Genomic DNA, 19,618 nt, shown 5'->3' on the forward strand with positions numbered 1-19,618 from the left:
AAGTAGACAGACATGAGGTAAGGAACGACAGCAGCTCACAGATGTTGGGGGAGGCAGAGAATGGACTCTCCCCAGAGCTTTCAAAAGAGTGCAGCTCTGCCAACAGGAATTTCGAACCTCTGTTCTCCAATGCCTAGAATAGCATTCTGTTACCTTAAGCCAGCCACTTTGTGGTAACTTGTAAACCTATGTGATTTTTCACAGCAATCCACCTGTTCTTTTTAGATAAAGGTGTTGCAGCCTATTGCCAAGCACGGGCAGATTTGAATGAGGCAATGCTGATGCCTTAGGTTTTCCTGGTGGTGAGGTAGAGAGGGCCCAACTGAGGAAAAGGAAAAATGCCATAGGTTCTGGGAGGCCCCGTGGACTGAGTTTAATGAAACCTCGCTAAGTAGTTCCAAAAGAATTCCAATTTCCACTCATTTCACCTTCCACTGTTGATCTAAAAGCAACTGACAACATAATCCCCCTGATTTTAAGGTCCAAATTTGACTTCTGAAGACTTGCTGACATGCTCTTCAAATGAACGCCTGTGAGCTGCCCCCGGTCTGTTGATTAAAGGTTCTGCATTCACTTCTCGCCCCGCTTTTTACAAATTTCAGTTTTCATCCTATAAATCATGCCCTTTCTCTGTACCCAAGTGAGATACTATTTTTATTAAAATGTAAAGGTGATTGGCTTTCTCACGGCATAGCCACAAGGTGCTTGAGGGGATGATAGATTGGCTCTGTTTAGTGAGCTCTGTTTCTATTACAGCTTAGGCGCATTTGAAGCATTACAGTATATAAATTATGGCCTAATTGCCCTTTTGGCTTTAACAGCTGAAAGTGTGCTAAGCCTCAGGTCTTCATGCTTTGACATTTCTCTCTCTCTCTCTCTCTCTCTCTCTCTCTCTCTCTCTCTCTCTCTCTCACACACACACACACACACACACACACACACACACACACACACACACACACACATTTTCTTCCTTCACAGCGGCTTTGACAGTTCTACTGCACGTACCGTCTGTAGAGCCTATATACCTTATCTGTGATTCTTCTATGCCTCCCCTGGTCCAGACCTCCCCTTTTCTGGCTACACTCCTTGGCTTCTTTTCCTAGCTGTATTTACATAGACTCCCCTGCTCTTTACAATGTTTGGTTTGTGTAGTAACACTGTCTTAGATCTAGGCGGACCTGGCAGTTGCCTCTGCAGGCCCTGGTTATGGTGTGTGGTGGGCTGAGCTGTGAACACCAATGGATGAGTGGCTGCAGCTGGTTTTCATTTTGGGGGCGGGGGACTAAGAAGTCAAGGCAGGTAAAGGGGAGCCAGGACACTGGGTTGTCTGCAGGCAGTGAAATTGCTCATGTCAGGGCCAGCAGGGTGGCACACCGAAGGCTGGGGATCCAGGTAGATGGTATGGAATTACCCTACGCTAAGAAGTTAGTTTTTGAACACTTAGGGAACTGGCTTTTATCCAAGTCTATGTGCCTACGGGAGTCCGGGGCAGGCAAGAACTTTGAAAAATTCTTGGCCTGGCCTGCCATTATTTAGCCTACTTAAACAGTTGATCAGAAGGAGTGAGAAAAAAGACTTGATCATTTCTCGGCCTTTTGGCTAAGATCAAGTGTGAGGGAAAAGGCTGGAGACTAGGTGAGTGAGGGGAGCACGGGGTGTGGTCAGGAAGTGAGGATGCAGTCATGGATCCCCATGGAGGGCTCAAGACAGCCACAGACTAAAGAAAGGCAGTGTCTTCATTGGATGAATGAGATTTGGGGAAGCTTATATGGGATTAAGGCAGAAACGCAATCCAAGGTATGGTTAGTAAAGTGTTTCTTTAAAATGTTTCTGGTTGTAGGTCATACAATTAATGATAGAGTTGACTAGGACCTGAGGATTTCTCTAATCCAGTCCTTCCATTTGCAGATATGAGAAACAAACAAACAAAATGTCATCTTAGAACTAAAAGTTGTGTTCCTTGACTTTGGGACTCTTCATTACTGAGACAGTGTCTCTCTCTGTGACCCAGACTGGCCTTGAGCTCCTCGTGTAGTCCAGGTTAGCTTTGAACTCTCAGTCCCCTGTCTCTGTCTCTCTACCTCTGGATTACATGCGTGTGTCAACATGCCTGGCTACAACATGGCACTGGACTCAAAAGATGAGGAGGGGATTGGAGAGACAGTTCAGTGGATAGGAGGAGTGCTTGCTGTGCAAGCATGGAGACCTGAGTTTGGATCCCAGTACCCACAGACAATGCTGCGTGTGGGCACTTACATTCTCTGGTAACTTTAGTGCTGAATGGGTGGGGAGGAAGGACTTGTAGAAACAGGAAGATGGCTGGGAATTTGTGGCTGCTAGCCTGGCTGAGAAATGACAAGCCCCAGTTCAATGAGAGACCTGGTCTGAAAGGGACACGCAGAACACTCCACATCTCTCCAACTCTTGGACCTCTGAGTATATACAAGTGCACACACCTACATACTCATGTGCACCTCTCTCTCTCTCTCTCTCTCTCTCTCTCTCTCTCACACACACACACACACACACACACTCTCTCTCTCTCTCTTCAGTGTCAACCTTAGTCTGAGGGTCATCCTCATTTATAGATGAGGGAAATTGGGTAATTCTACCTCTTAGCGACATTTTTTTCCCCTAAATATTACCAAACCTGTCATGTGCTCTCTCTTTCATATTTCAAAGGACTTTTACTTCTATCTTTTTACTGTTTGTTTTTGAGACTTTGTCTGATGTTTTCCTGTCCCTGAATTCACTATGTAGCTAAGGTTGACCTTGAACTCTTGACCCTCCTGTGTCTACTGCCTGAGGCATGTCTCACCATGCTTGGCCTTGAGCTTCTTATTGATGAATGAATATACAACTTATTGTCTAGTCGGTATGTGCCAGGACTTTATGGGCATTAACTCACTAAATTATTTCTGTAACACTAAAATAATACTAAGATGTAGGACTATTATCACACACCTCTTCCCCCCTTTCTTTCTTGGAAACAGAGCTATGCTATGTAACCCTGGATAGCTTATGATTCTCTAGAGAGATCAGACTTGCCTTGAATTTGCAGAGATCAGCCTACTTCTGTCTCCTGAGTGCTGGAGTTAGTGTGTTCATACTCAGTTTATTGTGGCGATTTTTCATAAACGAGTAGAAAGTGGGGAGTATGAGTGTGTGTGTGTGTGTGTGTGTGTGTGTGTATACATGTGAATAATTATGTGTGTATGGGTGTGAATGCATACATGTGTGTAGAGGTTAGGGGGACAGCCTTTGGGGCTGTTCCTCAGGAGCTCTGTCCACTCCACTTTCAACACAGGGTCTCTCATTTCCTCGAGCTCACTATGAAGGCTAGGCTGGGCCAGCGAGTGCCAGAGGTTATCATGCCTCAGAGTCCAGAGCAAAGGACTTACAGTGCATTCCCCATTCCCTGGGGTTATGAGGCATGCCCCATGAGCTTGCTTTTTCATGTGGGTACTCAAGGCTCATTCTCCCAGGTAAATACTTTACCCGAGCCCAAGTGACTTATTTATCAATCCCAAGTTCGCGATGTTTCCTCATATTCATTTTACTTCTTATTGAGATAGTTATTGGAGCTACTGGTCTGGCTGGTTCCTTACCGTTAGTCCTCTCCTTAGATTCAGGAGGGACCAGGCAGATTATTTAGTGAGCAGGACCACACAGAATTCTTAGAGTGGACCACCAGTATAACTAGAGCAGTACCCATGAGAGGCATGGTCTCCATCCTCCAATATGGCTTCCATGCTCCAATATGGCCTCCATGCTGCAATGTGACCCAGTAGAGCTGTGAGAAACTGATTTTTTTTTTTAAAACTGTCCCCTTTGGTCTGGTCTTCCGATCTGCCCTTATCGTTATCCTCCAGACTTTCCCAGTTTCTCAGTCTTTTCTGGCTACCCAATCAATGTTCAGCTTATGTCCTCACCAACCTGGACACCTTATCATTCTCCAGATCTCATTTTCCCGCCTGTCTGCCTTGTCTGTTTATTATTTTCTCCTTGGATGCTGAACTCTCTTTCTACATTTTGTAGTCTAGCCCGTTCCACAAGCCCAGCTTGGATGCCATCAAGACCTCCCATGGCATCTTTCCTACTAGCCACAAGTGAAAGTTAAGAGCATCAATCCGAGGAACGGCGGCTTTACCTGAATGAAGTCCAACACTTGTTGGTGTCGTTGTTTGGCAGCTGCGACCTCGCTGTCTGAGATTGCTTCCCTCAGGGACTGTTGGGTATTCAGAGAGTCCAACTCCACAACAGCAGAAAGGCGGCAATACAGACTAATAAATTTCTCTCTGTAGCTGCAAAAATGAACTGGAAAATGGACAAGCAAAATAAAACACGTTAAGATCTGGTATCAAAATAGAGAAATTCATACAGCACAGAAAACCAGTCGAATGGAAACATGATTTATTAACCCTATCAGTGGAAAATATTAAGCCATAAATAAATTATAAATGTGCTCTTAAGGGGCCAGTTGTCTGGCTTTAGTCAGACAGTATTCCCTTTTAGGTTACCAACTCCTCATAAGGTATGGGGAAGCCGGTTGGTTTAAGCTGCAGTTCAGATGGACTTTTTCCTAAAGCTGGGGCCTTTTTCATACATAGTCTTGTGCCACCTAATGATGTTTCAATGATGTCTGCACATGTAGGGGTGGCCCAATAAGACTAAGTCACTTAGTGATATCATAGCCATCTAGATTTGTGTAAATAAAGAATGTGATGCTTACAAAATTGACTAATGATACAAGTTTCAGAAGTACTGAACTGCTAAATATACATTATTACACACACACACACACACACACACACACACACACACACACTCAACTGGGAAAAGCACTTTAAAGACAAAACAAAAACAAAGTCACGTAGCAACTTGAAACCTAGATTTGATTTTCAACCAAGCATCTTGCTTTCTCCGTCTAGAAGACATGCTCTTCTGAGGCTGTCTCATGTCTAACTAGAAAATTTCCCTTGGATTTGAATCCTTTTCTGCCTGTTTCCCTTTTTGCAACTTTGGAAGGACAGTGGGTTCGGATTCTTGACCAGGGCCCTTTTTTTTTTGTCTGTAGATTTGGCCTTCATTTCTCAAAATATACTGGGACAGGGGCCACAGGGAGGAGTCTAAGCTGCACGTCCGTCTTTGCTCCTTTTCAGGAAAGGCATGTGGCACGTTTGTCTACTGTCTGGACAGCTCGGCCGCACTCTATAACCTAGCGTTCCAATGTGGCGGGAAAGCACCCTGCTGTAGGACAGTGTGGTTCAAGACTCTTCCTGGTCCATCATCAAAGCTGGACACTCTTCCTCATTTATATTTTGTATATGTCAGGCTTTCACTTCCCAGGCTTTGAAAACAGGGTCATTGTAGGCCCATGGGTGTTAGAATATTTTGCTGTGTCTTCTTGGGTGAGAAATTGTACTAAGACCATCTAGTTTACTACCCATGCCTCCCTTTGCTATAGATCCCAGTACCTAACGCCCAGCCATCCGGGGAAGCTGAACCATCACACCTCAGAATGGGGTATCTGTTCATCTCCACTATGGGGGAAATCTTGATCCCTTGTATGTGAGAGATTTCTGTGCATCTTACATCCTGTCTGCTTCCTTGCTTGATATCCTCTTAGGAGAATTTCTAGGCCAGTAGAAACGTGACCTACACTGCTTCTGCTCCTATGGGATAGAGAGGGGTTAGAGGGAAGGCTTCAGTGTCCTACTCTCTTCTAGCTGTGTTTTCCTCTTACTCCGGCTCAGCCTATCCTCAGGCCTGGGCTTGGTTATTCTGTTACCAGCACCTTCCTCCCTAGCTTTCTTATACTCTCTAGAGCTCTCAGAGGAGAGCTGATTTCATGCTCTGCCAGTAAAGTAAGCTCATAGCCTTTGTCCAAACAGCAGCGTTCTCTGGTGATTTCCTCACTTAAAACTCTACAGAGATCCCTCTTTAGGATAAAAATCCAGACACCTTTCCCCCAGTAAGGAAACTCCTGCGGTCTAGGGTTTGAATGTGAACCCTTAGTTGTATCTTCCATCACATGGCTAGCACTTGACACATGCCCTCCCTCGGTGGGAGAGAAGGGTCCCACAAGCCTGTTTCCAAATAAAGTTGTAAATGACAAAAGTAGACTTTTTTTCTTTCTAAAACATAAAGGATGACTGGGCAGTGGTGGGGCGTACCTTTAATCTCAGCAGCCTTAGCTCTGGGGGTAGGGAGCAGAGGCAGGTGGATATCTGAGTTCAAGGCCAGCCTGTTCTATAGAGTGAGTTCTGGGATACCCAGGGCTACACAGAAACCCTGTCTTAATAATAATAATAATAATAATAATAATAATAATAATAATAATAATAAGGAACACTGACTGTGAAGAAACGGAGTGATTCTTTTGAAAGAAGCAGTATCTGTCCCTCTGAATTCTGAAAGACCAGGATATTCAGTTTTGTCTCAAAGGCCGGGAATCCAGTTTTCTCTTGCGTTTTGTGGTAGGAGCTGTGGCTCAGTGGGTGGTCTCCCATGCCCACAGCGCCCAATGCCATCCGTGCCACGCACCACAAGTGAGTTACGAGTGTGTTTGAGCCGCAGCACTTTCCCTGCTCCAGCGGTTTCTATCCACAGCCTTTAATGTCACTTTGACAAATGTTACTCTAACATAGTCTTTTGTGGTTTAGCAATGATACATTTGGTAGCCATCCCCCGAGGAAGGGAGGATAGACTGGAAGCTTCTAATTCTTTTTTTAAAATGTGAATCACATGCGCTTTCCAGACAAACTGCTATAAGGCGATGATAATGTCATTATTGAAACTGCATGATTTGTGAGTAACACACAAACTAAGACTAATTCTTGGTGGTGCTGTTTCTCTTCTATTTCCCCCCTACATAACAGGGTGACAGACTAGAGTATAGCTGGTCTGAGCGCTCATAGGATAGTAGAGTAGAAAGTGAATGGATTAAGTACCATGCAAGTAAGAAGCTGTGCTGTTCGCTGTAAGTGTGTGACATTAGGGAGGTGACCTTCAAGGACCTCAGTCTTATCCCTAAATCTGGACTAAGAAGGGTTCCCCAAGAGGAGCCAGCACAGTGTTGCTAGTACTCAACATGCATATGGAATGTACCAGAATCAGTTTGTTCTAACCCTCTTCTATGCCTTCACTTCCGAGGAAGAACGAAACATTTAATAGTTCAAATATTAGCCTATCGGGATTAGAATAGTCTTACGAATGCCCAACTCTTCAAACCCCCCGGTCTGTCTGAAAATCATGGCCTAGTTGGAGAGCCACAGGATAAACAAGATAAGTTTAGTGCCACAAGTCTTTGCCAGGGTGCCAGATAGCATCTGAGGCCAAGGTGCTCTAGAGGGTCCTGGTAGTGAATGGACCGGCATTTGAAATAGAGAATTTGCATCTTAAATCAGGAAAAAATGAGGATTAGGAATAAAGGTTGATGCTGGGCCATTTCCTTCAAGACTGGGATCTGGATTCCATTAAGCTCGTTGCCTAGATGTCCCACAAGTACCTCAAGACTCATCATTTGTCAAACTGAACTCATCATCTTCCCCTCCCCCCAGACTTCTTCCTCCCGTCATATTTCCTGCTTTGGGATGGCAATGCCATCCATCTCAGACCCCATTCAGACTCTCTGTCTCCTCCATCTTGCCCCTCAGCTGCATCGAATCAGTCACCAAGCTGCATTGATTTTTAACTCCTGCGTCCCTTCGCCCTCCCTTTTACTCTTAAGGCCCACTGTGCCAGCCCTGCCTCCGAGGTCTTACCATCGCCTACCTGCACCAGTGGAACAGTCTATCACCTCTAGTCGAAGCCCCAGGGCCTTCCTTTCCTGTTTTCAGACCTCCCTAGAACTGCTGAAATCCACTAGGCCCTTATCCCTTTCCTTAAGACCTTTCCACCATTCCTTCTTGCCCATAGGATGCAGTCTCACCTTGGAAGGACTGACACGAGTCTGACCGTCCAGCTTCCCTTGGAGGTGCTAAGCGTGCACCACACTAAGGGCAGACCTAGTGGGCCTTTCCTTTGTGCGTGCTGTTCCCTTTGCTTAAACCATTTTCTCTCTTCAGCTCTGTCTGTCATTTCCTGAACTTTGATTTATTTCCCCCGTGATTTAGTTAAAATATTACCTCTGAAGGAAGGTCTGGGTGTCGTTCTGAAATTCAGAGGCTTCTGTCGTACAGTAAAACTTTCATTGTGCTAGGACGACTGTTGGTGGAAACACCTCTATTCCCTCTAGATTCTGAGACTCTGAGGTTTGGGGGTGTAACCTTCGTGCTGTGAATGCCTGCAGGTCCACCCAGTACAGTGGCTGGCCCGCAGTGGAAGCTCAGCAAATGTGTGTTGAATAAGAAGGGTATGGCCAATTTTACTTTTTGAATTCTCCAGAATTTTGTCCTTTTAGTCCAATTAGCCCAAATTACAGAGCCAAGGAAATCAATAAAAATCAGCTTTTCTCATGGTAGGCCCGCCGTTCGTTGAGACTGCCCACAGGGTCAGGGCAAGGTGACCTCCTCAGTGCAGGCTAGACAAATCCTCAAGAGGCCACGTCATTGGATGGTGTGTCTGAGCTTGTGATGTTGTTTTTCCTTTTCTTCTGGGAATGGTTTACACAGTGATGCCCAAGGGCCTCCATACATGGGCTTATGGCCTGGTAAAGGTTCTGCTTTACCTAAATGGGGGTGGTGGAGGGTCAGCCCTAAGGCTGTGGGGGAGGGGAGGGTCTTTTTCAAACTGTTTCTCTTTGCCTCAACTCAACCTGTCTAGAGCTTGAGACATCTTCCTTTGGTGGTCTCTTCGAGTCACAAGCAGCCCTCTGAGACAACATCCTGTGGGTATGCCCTACTGGTCTTTACTCCTGGAGACTGGGGGCTAACCTTCTTTATCATTTCACCCTCCCCGACATCTGCTTGGTGACAGAACGGGCAGGGATGCAGCTTTCCATTGCTGGTCAGCAAGTTATTTATGATTCCATTAAGGTCACTGGTGGAACACAGTTGGGTTGCCAAATCTCAAATCTTTCCATGAGGTAGAGGATGATGACTTATGCAAGTCGAACTGAAATATACTGCCCCCCTTTATTATAATTTACATATTCCCATAATTCACACCTTTTCAAGTTCCATCAGAATTCCCTTGTTATTGAAGATTTTCCTAGTCCTGACTGAATAGCTAAAAACATTCTTTTCTTTCTTAGAAATGCTTAGGGTATCTTTACCATTTATTATGGAATGACTTAGAGCACACAGCCCTAGTTAAAACTGTTTTTCTTAGCATCCTCCTAGGAGGGGCCTGGTCCTATATAGCAAGGCTTAGGAGTTCCTGTAGAAGCTGTGGTTAATTTCTTAGTGGGCTGATGCCTAGTGGAGGGAAGGAGGGTTTGCCTCTTGGAAAGCTCCGGTCATTTAAGAATAAGGTGGGGTTTGCCATGATACTTACTAAGAGCCTACAACAGTTTAAAAACTGTTTCTGACACAACTGACTTTGAACTGGACACTGTATCAGTTTCTACTTACTGGCAACACTTCCCCATGGTCCTTTAAAACACCAAAGACACTAATGGAATTGGATGTGTCAATGGTACAAAGACCAACCAAGTGGTCTTTTCCGAAAACTACAGGGTGCTCATTAATCAGTTAGATAACCCGTGATGTAGCAAAAAGGGAGGGCCAAAGGAGTATCAGTTTGTCTTACTTTAGGAAAAAAGACAACCTTTAAACCAGGAACTGTGAGACACAGGCTTTGATCTGTGGCCTATTTTTCATAGATGAAGGCTAGTGTGTATGGTCTTACAGTTGCTTTTAGCAATAAGAGTAGGTAAGACAGATCAAAGTGGAAGACACAGTTGGATGCCACTATATTACTCTGCTGATCATATTTCTGAGCCTGTATTTATGTATTTATCTCTGGGTCCTAGGAAGAACCACTTCAACTGTGGCCCATAGATTTGTGGCGTCACGATTGCCCGAGAGCTTATTAGAAAAGTATATTTTCCACTCATTCCCAGCCTCCTGACCCAGCATCCCTGGGGCTGGGTTCCAGGAATCCATATTTTAACAAGCTCTCCAGGTGATTCTTCTGAACATTAAACTTCGAGGAACATTATTCCAGGGCATTGTATCCCTAAGTATGTGTTTTGTGGATTTTTTTTTAAAATCGATGCCATGCCAAAAATGTTTCCAGTTCTGGTCAGATGAATTCAGAAAATTCTGGTCAGATGCATTCAGAAAATTCTGGGTTTAGCACAGTCAAGCTTTCTCTCGTGTGTGTGTGTGTGTGTGTGTGTGTGTGTGAGAGAGAGAGAGAGAGAGAGAGAGAGAGCTTATAGTGCATCTAGCAGAGCTTTTAACACTGTATTGCTCAAAACCATCCACCGAGTTTCATATCAATACACACAATCGATGCACTCCGTTCCCTGTCAGAGTCTCTATGTGCTGAAGGACCCAGCCTCACCCACTGCGACTTCCTCTCCTGCCTTTGCTGCTCTTACTTATTCCATACTCTGCACGCTGCTCTCTTGCCCACACACACTATTACTTGAAGGCCTCCACATTTGTTCTTCCTGTTGTCTGGAAGGGCCAGGTCTCAGCTCAAATGTAACGTCACCCTAGAGGCCTTCCCTGGTCAGCCTGTAGAGAACGGCAGCCCCATGGCTTCACTCTAGTCCCTTTCCATGGCTCTTACACCTCTGATGTTCGGGTTATCTGCCCATCACTTTCTAGTTTGTCACCCCCACTAAGACGCACCCCATGAGGAGTTGCCAACTTATCAAGGCCTGTGGTAATGCCTGGCACATGGCATTATGTGTTGGTGGGCAGAGGGAATGAGCAGAGGGAAAGGGATGCCTTAGGCTTCACCGGCTGCAGTGTGGAGAGGCACAGAGAGCAGCATGACGAAGGGGTGGCCAGTCAAGTATGTGACCCTCACAGGAGTCATAGGACCCTTTCAAATGTCTGTGACCCACAGGGTCCTAGGAGGCATATACTGTCCTAATTGATCCTAAACCATTGATTGTTCGCCAGGTATCACGGAGACAAATCTCTCTCTCTCTCTCTCTCTCTCTCTCTCTCTCTCTCTCTCTCTCTCTCACACACACACACACACACACACACACACACACATGCGTGCATGCGCGCACACACACACTTGTAATTAATTAGAGATACAGACTAGCTCCACAGTGAAGTGGAGTCTTTTCCTTTATCTATCCTGTGGGAATCACTTGTTTTCTTGGCTTCAGCAGCTACTTGTAGACACTGCTTAAGTTAAGTTTCCCTGTTTGGCACCCAGTTTGCTTTCTCGAATTTCTGCTGCCAATGTGATCATCTCTTAGCATTTCTTTCACTCCTGTTAATAGTTACTCACTCTTACTTGATGTCCCAAGGTGAGGGGATATGGGGTGGGAGGTGGGGGGGGCTGCCTCTGAGAGGTGAAGCAGGGGAGGAACCCTGCGAGGAGGGACTGGAAGAGGAAAAGCATTTAGATATAAATAAATAAATACATAAATAAATAAAACAGTTGCTCAGTCTTGACAACACTCAGTGTCTCTCATGCCTACATTTCTCTCTTTGCCGCAAGCTCTCATTCTACCCCTAGACTTTTAGACTCATCTCTAAAGGTTTTGGCTTTTACTTTCCATCCACGTTACATATCCCTTTCTAGCAAGTAAGCATGGCCCCTTCTCTCTGTTCTGCTGAATGTCCTCTCCATGTCTGACGGCTCTGATCTAACCAAACCGAACCTCTTGTCCCCAAATCTTCCCAACTACTATAGTCTCATATCTTTGCTAGTTCTTCTCCCTCTCACAAGAATTCCTTTCTTTTTATCTGTGCTTATTAACCTGTCCGTCCTTAAGCAACTGCGTCATATATACCCCAGGGAATGTACTGGATAGTCACCCTGGGGCTTGGGGAATGGTATGGTCACTGCTATTAATCATGTGACATAGCAAAGGCATGAAAAAGTTAAATGAATGTCAGCGTCATACGGCAGGGGACCCAGGCTTGTCTAATCGCTGTCTGCAAGTCTGCTTCTAGCTTCTCTTAGGAGGTCTCTTGCTTCTGGAGAATAGCAGTTGCCGTTCATCACCCTTTGGGCGTCTAAGCCTCTTGGAGCAAGGGCAACTAAGTGGTTTAAGCAATTTAATCTGGAAGAGATACATTTGGATTGAGATACATTTGGATTCAGACACCCAGATCTCTAGGTGGAGTTTCAGGCAATCACCTTGTGTGTTTCTAAATCTAGGCTTAGGATCCATCTAAACAGGTTCTGCCCCCATTCTATAATTCACTCAGCCTCCCCTAAACTGCTCGATTCATTTAAATTGAGGGAGCCCTTGCTAAGTGCCTCTTATTGGTCTGTTACAGGATGAAGCCCCAGGAAGGAGACAAAGCCTCCCTGTTCACATTGTCACGGGGCAGCAGGGGTCTCTGCAGAAACTGCAGCCTGGCTGTTCATTCTGAAGGCCAGGGCAAGATCTTCCACCATGGGATCCCTCATGTTAAGCATTGCATCCTGGGAGATCTTGTCCACTCCTCAAATTGTCTAGGCTGTTTTGAGCCTATCTAATATCAATCTGTTTATTTAATACATTAAGACTACTTATCTTTTCTTTTATTGCTCCTAAGTGATATGAATCTCTTTATTAATTTCATTGTTATGTTTTCCCAGCTGACTATGGGGGATGGGGGAGGGGAGAGGAAAAGGGAGAAAGAGGGAGGAGGGAGGGAAGCATTTCTCATGAGCATATCACTCTTGTAGTCATGTTCTAAGAAGTTGGGAGAGAAGGCAGTGAGAAAGCCTTATAACTTTCAGTTTAGAATTCTTTCCTCTCCATTGGACCTTAGCAAGGCCTCGGTAGTCACTGCTCAGCCTAGTCCTGGAGCCTCGTTCTTGCTCACACTTGTACACAGTTCTAGGAAGGGTTGTTGCCAAAGCCATCATGTGATTTACTGACCCTCCACTGGGACAAGGGGGAACAGATATCACTTTGTGATTTTATTATAAGGAGGCTGGGTTAATATTTCTAGGTGAAACAAGCTACTATACCGAGTTCAAACATCTGAAGAGGGAGGTTAAGAAACCCTGAGTGCGGGGTGTAGGGATTATTCTGTCCTGGGGCTGTACAGACGTCGTCTGAGGCAGGGAGCAGGAGAAGAAAGGACACATTGTGACCCATTTCCAACACCTCCTGTGTGTAGAGGCGGAAGTTCCTTGCCTGCAGAGGGACACGCGCAGAGGAAAAATAGGAGAGTTACAACACGGCACTTACATAAACAACACCAAACCGGCATAAAACATCTAACAAAATTACACAACTTCAAGCTTGGAATTTTTATACAACATAAATATTAGGGTTCAGCCCATTTAATAATGCTATATAAAATCAAGATTTAAGGCAGTAATGTTCCACATAAACTCTGAAAACAACATTTATGCTTCTTATAAAAGCAGAAAATGATTACATTCTGTGGGCTTTTCAAAATGATGAATATAATTACATGAAGCAACAAAAATGGATTGAATTAAAAATCCACTAGTTTCAATTTAAGTTGGTTAAGGGGGAAAAAATGTAGTTTCTGGCCAAGGACTGAGAAAAATTTACAAGTATAAAAAAAAATGTTGTATGCACTGTTATGCAGTTAGGCGGCCTTCTCCCAACATGTATATGTAGCCCGAGTCACCAATGAAATATGAGCTGCCTCAAACCCGCTAAATCCAAGAGACCCTTTAATAGTACCTACTGTCACAAGGAGAGCTGCTGTGTTCTTACTTTTCCTCTTTGTGAGCACAAAGGGCCACCTCTGGAATAATCCAGTAGCTCCCCTAGCGTCTTTAGCGTCTCTTACAATTTAGTCTGTATCAGTTTTGGCAGGTTTGGACTGGCTGTGAAGTATAGACTTGAGAATCAGCAAAATCCTAACAGTTAGACACTTTTGGATTTTCTGACTTATTGCCTTTGTGTGGCCAATGTGTAGCTCTTTCTCTTCCGAAGGGAGAACGGGCCAGTGCTGTAATGAGCTCGCTCACGTAGGATACACTTGGTTCTCTCCTGCTCTGCGTTCATGTTGTGTGGCGAGGAGCAGGGACGGCGAAAGGAGATAAAACAAGGCAGAGAGCAGACAAGCCCATTCCCGATTTCAGCATGTCGCTAGACAGAGCCTAAAACATTTTTACCCTTCATACGACAGTCTCCCTTGAAGTTCTGACTTACAGAGGAGAGGTGTGCATATCTTCATTTAGATAATGATTTTGTTAATAACAGACAACATGAAATGAATTAGCTGCTGTCTTAAATTCCTCGCTTATTCTTTTGCCCTCAAGATATTTGTATATCTAACTGTACCGCTGTTTGGTTATGTAGGCATGCATGTATGGATTCTTGCATTTAACACTGACCTGAAGCTGAATCTTGGTATCTTTCAGGTTAGACAAGAGGGTCTTTCTTGCTTAGCCAGAGTACCCTGTGAGTGGGGTCTGGAAAATTCGTAAGTGGTTGATATGAAGGAACAAGAAGAAAGGGAGCCAGAGCATAGCCTGGGTCTAGCTGTAGGCATTAAATTCAAAACATGCGTGTACAGGCGGAGTGGTATTTAAATAAATGACAATAAACACACGGACATATATATGCCTCTCGAGTACGTTTTATGATACGACTCAGTTTCCACGAGCCATAAAAAGGAGATAGAATGGTAAGCCCGGTACCTGGTGTAGAGGTATATTGATCTGCTTCAGGAGAGCCGCCACTGCCATCTGGAGCTCGTAGAAGAACAATCGCACGGGGCAGTCAGCATTATGATCCACACTTTCCATAGATTCAGAGCCAGAAAGCTTTTGGATCCACTCCCACTCCTCTCTGTATGTTGAGTCAAGTTAAAATTAGGAATATAAGAAAAGTTCAGCATACAGCTCAGAACATTCTTACTGTGTATGTCCAGAACCTGAAATGGCCAGTGCTCTGTGGTTCAAAAATTCTATTTATGGAACTTGAACCTTTTGCTACCTAAATGGAGTTCAGATGGACTGCTGCTGATTTCAGCTCAGTTCACTTCTCAAAGCACCTGCTCTTTGGAACAATGGGTCAGGCTTCCATGGGTCAGCTTTTGAGACTGAAGCATTCAGGTGTTGGCAGTCACTTCCTGACTGTCCTTGTTTTCCTGTCTCGGTGGATCCGCTGTGAGTTCTAAGAGCCTACATTTTACCACAGGGGCATCTACTGGTTAATTCCACAGTTGGCTAACCACAGGACTCTGGTCCAACTCAGGCAACAAACCACAGGGCACATTTCAGCCCTGGCCTGTTGTAATCATGGGGACTATTTTGGTTTCGCTCCCTTTCCACAAGCTTGAGGAGAATCACAAACAAGAACACCAGACAATTCCAATAAAAGGGACCAGGGGACACACATCACTGCCTCTCTGCTCCTCCCAAACCAGTCATCTGTGTCTCCATTCTGCATGCTCTATAGTTCTTCCTAATGAACGTTTCCAAATGCCAAGCAGAAGGCAAGGGGGAAAGAACGGCAGTGGCAGGGAGGAACATCTGGCTGGTCCCCCAAAAGCCACTCCTCAAAAGGGGCTTGAAAAGATCAAGGTAAATGCCTCTTGGGCAACATTGTTTCCACAGGTAATTTGCGCAAGTCTCTAAACACGTTCAGTTGGCCCAGTTTCTCCTCCCAGCTCCATAGGGAGCAGTAACTGGCTCTCAAGAGCAGGCTAGGGAGGAGAGCCCTCCTCTTCATGGTGGAAGACTCTTACTAAAGATTCATCACAGCCTAGGCTCCAGTCTCTGGGTCAGAAAACCAAATTGACTGTGCTGGAGGAAGTTCGTTTAAAAAAAAATAAAAAAGCAAGAGAAACAAACAAGTCAATCAACCAACTCCAAGTGTTCTCTTACTGCCCTCTTAGAAATGTTTCTGTTTTTAAGAGATCTGTTTTGTTTCAAGCCTCATACTGGACAAGACTATGGAAAAATCTATCATTTGTTCCAATAAGAGAGAGAGAGAGAGAGGGAGAAATCATACTTAAGTCCTATTGCAATTTGGGCATTCTTTTAGCTCCACAAATAATGGAAATCCTTGAGAACCTACTTGGGATTGAGTCCTTTTTCTCATCCCTGATACACAACTACATGAGAGGCTTACGATTAGCATAGACCCTAACAGTTGACCTTGCTGCAATGGGGTGTGGCACCAAACTAGAAAATACCCAATAGGAACCGCACTGCCTCGAACTAGTCAGCGTGGGGCTCTGAGGATGGCGAGATGGCTGGAACTTGAAGGATGTCATGGTCTTTTGTACTAGTGAATCTTGGGTCCTTGGAAAGGGAAAAATCTGTTGATATAATTACTAAAAGATGGTGACCAAGACTTCACGACACAAATCCAGAAACAGATGAAAATGGCCATTGTGCAGTTGAGTCACACAGGAACCTTGCAGTCTTCTGGGGAAAAAAAAAAGACTGAGGATACCAAATGTTGATTATTGAAATGACCACCAGGGGGCAGACTTAAAGTCCAGGTGCAGTTGCTAGGTGAAAGGAGGTGTAGTGGTCAGAGTACTCAGAGACTACCCCATCTCTTCCCCCTCAGGCTGTCTTCTCCACTGCTACCACTGTGAGACGTCATAGTCACTAAAGTCTTGCCACTGCAGACACCAAATTTCCAAGGCCCAAATTTGTTTTCGTTAAAGCAAATCTACATTTCTAAAGACTTTGAGAATCTTAGGTGTGCATCCGTCCACACCAAAGGAAGTTCAGAGACTTTTCTTTTTATTATGTATTTCTCCTTTTTCTTTATTTTCATGTAGCATACAATTCAGTTCATTACAGTAGACTAACTAGAGGCCTGCTATTAGGGTTAGTTATAAAGTTGAGACGCATTACCAAGACGGGGCAACTGCCCCAAGACTAACAAAATAATTCACCCCATGCCAAACCATAGAGGAAATTTCTGGAAAGTTTGGGCCCGGTCACATCACTTCTTTTTTTTTTCCTAGAGAATTGTCAGACACATCGGAAGTCGGAAAGACGCAAAGTCCTAAAGGCAGAGACAGCGGCGTGTAAGGAGTGGGTAGACTGAAAGTGGGCGGGGCTCCTTCAGGTCAGGGAAGAAGCATTAACTCCACGAGACACCATTCTCATCAGTGATCTTAAAAACAAAGAGCACAGAGAGCCTATTTCCAGTGGTGAACAAAGATAATAGGAACAGCAGTGTGCAAAGACAAAGTCTTCGCTCTTCCGCTCTTTCATAAGCCAGTGGAACACCGCTGGTTGCACCCTGAGCCAGGCAGAAGGGACAGGGAAGGTGCGGTGCCTCTGTTAATAGCTTTGCTCCTCCCAGCTGACGTCATCCTAGCCGCTAGGACTCCACCATGCTGCCAAACATCTCTCCAGGGACACTATACTGGTAGATAACACTTGACTTTCCTCCGGGCACATGAGACCAAAGTAAATCCCTCTTCTGGATCACTTACTTGGAAATGTTATGGTTTTCACGGATCTTCACGTGGCAGAGAATGTTGGGCAGCTTTTGGGTTACGAGCACTTTGATCTGATCCACAGAGCTACATAGCTTTAGGTAACCGAGATACAGTCCAGGCGAGAGCCGCTGATGACTCCTCTTGTGATAGGACAGAATATCCTGTAAGGCAAAGGGAGACCAAAAACGACAACAACCAGTCATCACACACAGCGCTCTCAAAACCCATTCCTCATGGTGGGCCATTCTGAGGGAAAGGAACTCTGGCCATGAGGTAAGAAAGCCCAGGTACGGCCATGAGTAGCTGGGAGGTATCGAGGTTATGCTAGTCTTAGGTGCAGGAAAAAAAAAATTCTTCTCCAAGTCAGGTAATCAGTCTTTAATATATGTGTTCAATGTTTATTTTTCTCAGATTTCGGTGCCAAGGGTACATTTGTGGGTTTATGATGGGGAATAGACTGCTGCTGGAGGAGGCAGATAATAAAGAAAGATAGAATTCACAGTATCTGTCCCTGGAGGGCTTATAATTTAGCTGTGGAAAAATAAACATTTATCTGTGTAAATGCTGACAAAACACATTATTCTTGACTTTAGAATAATTAAGGCAGAAAAGTCTACTTTAAAGAAAATGATTTAAAATAGAATCTAAGTGGTAAGAGTAAAAAAAGAAAAAGTTCGACTCTTTATTTCCAAAAGTAAAAGATTAGTACCAAGTGCTTCATTTAATTTTTAAACCAAAGTCATTACACACTGATTCCAAGAGTAAAGAAAGAATGAGAGGGGCACTGTTTCCCTTTGGATTAACATTTTAGACCCCAGAGTATGGGAGCTGATGACGACTTTCATATTTGACATCCCCAGTGTCCTCATGAAGAAAACAAGTCTAACAAAAGCATTTGAAGTTTTTGCACTCTTTTCCTGAGACCTTTAAGATGTTGATATGTAAGTAATATCCTTCTGAGGATCCTGTTCATTTTCTGTTCTTCCCTCATTGACTGTCCTGCCATGTCTGGGCTCTCCATGGCCTGTGACTTTGCATCAGAGTTGATTGAGTCTCCTTATAATAAGCTTCAAGGGTTGGGGATTTAGCTCAGTGGTAGAGCGCTTGCCTAACAAGCACAAGGCCCTGGGTTCAGTCCCCAGCTCGGAAAAAAAGAAAAGAAAAAAACAAACAAACAAACAACAACAACAACAACAACAACAACAAAAAACCCCAAAAAACAAAATAATAAGCTTCAAAAATGTCTTGTCTTTTCTGTTCTCCCTCCCTCTCTCTATTTTTTTTTACAAGATCAAAACATTGTCTGAATGGTTTTGCACTGAATTTGCATTATGTTGTTCTATGACGATGGACCGCAGGCAGCTAAGACTGCAATATGGAGAAGGTCTTGGTATGACAGGGTTAAGCACCAATGATAATATGGCTGACTGGGATTTTGTTCACTGGAATCGGTTCTCGGTGAATCCTGTGGGTTATGACATTCACCTCTCTGTACAGCTGCAGAAACTTGGATAACTGACGACTGGTGCTCCCCCTGCCCCACTCCCCGTGTTAGTAGACACATCTACTATTTAAGGGTTCAGGTGGTAAGAGTCTGGGGGGTGGGGTGAGGAACTGAAGAGTCAGGTAACTTGTTATAGAAAAGGTCTCTGTAGGCTGCACAGAACCTGACTTTCAGAAAGGACAAAATAGCTAAGAGTGAATTTAAAACAAATCACCACAAAAGATAGTAAGTAAATAAGACGGCAGATAGTCTAATTAGCCAGAATAATCATTTTACATTGCATACACGTATGAAAACATCACTTTGGATTCAGTTAATGGTTATAATCATGACTTTCCGACTGAAAGCAGTGTTACGGAAGACAAATTAATTTTTTAGAAGAATAGAATAAAGAGACCCGACTTTTACCACCAACTGTAAGACAGGCATTAAAACCAAAACCAACACCTGACCTTGTACAGAGATCTTTAGAGAGGAGGAAGGAATGGAGCTCCCTGGACAGATTCTCTCTGAAGGAACAAGTCCTCCTCCATAGAACTCACTGTCTGAGGCGTGCTCCACATCATACCCTCTGGCCTGTGCGTCACACTTCTGAGGACCCACGGTGTGCTCTGCTCCAAAGGGAGCATGGGCC

At 44.5% G+C, this 19,618-nt stretch overlaps 1 protein-coding gene across 9 annotated transcripts in view; it reads right to left on the bottom strand.

Moving 5' to 3' along the window:
* Positions 1-19,618, bottom strand: part of Ankfn1 (ankyrin-repeat and fibronectin type III domain containing 1) — a 348,355-nt gene that overhangs the window by 24,245 nt on the left and 304,492 nt on the right. For 6 of the 9 annotated variants that reach the window (XM_087569238.1, XM_087569239.1, NM_001447300.1 and 3 more), the window contains 4 exon segments: positions 17,475-17,641; positions 14,707-14,857; positions 13,051-13,219; positions 4,154-4,320 (listed from right to left, as the gene is read on the bottom strand). In XM_087569238.1, the coding sequence (XP_087425364.1) occupies positions 4,154-4,320; positions 13,051-13,219; positions 14,707-14,857; positions 17,475-17,641 (654 nt within the window). 9 annotated transcript variants of the gene reach the window in all.

The sequence above is a fragment of the Rattus norvegicus genome, chromosome 10 (assembly GCF_021556685.1).
Source record: "Rattus norvegicus strain SHRSP/BbbUtx chromosome 10, alternate assembly SHRSP_T2T, whole genome shotgun sequence".
In the NCBI taxonomy this organism is placed as follows: domain Eukaryota; kingdom Metazoa; phylum Chordata; class Mammalia; order Rodentia; family Muridae; genus Rattus; species Rattus norvegicus.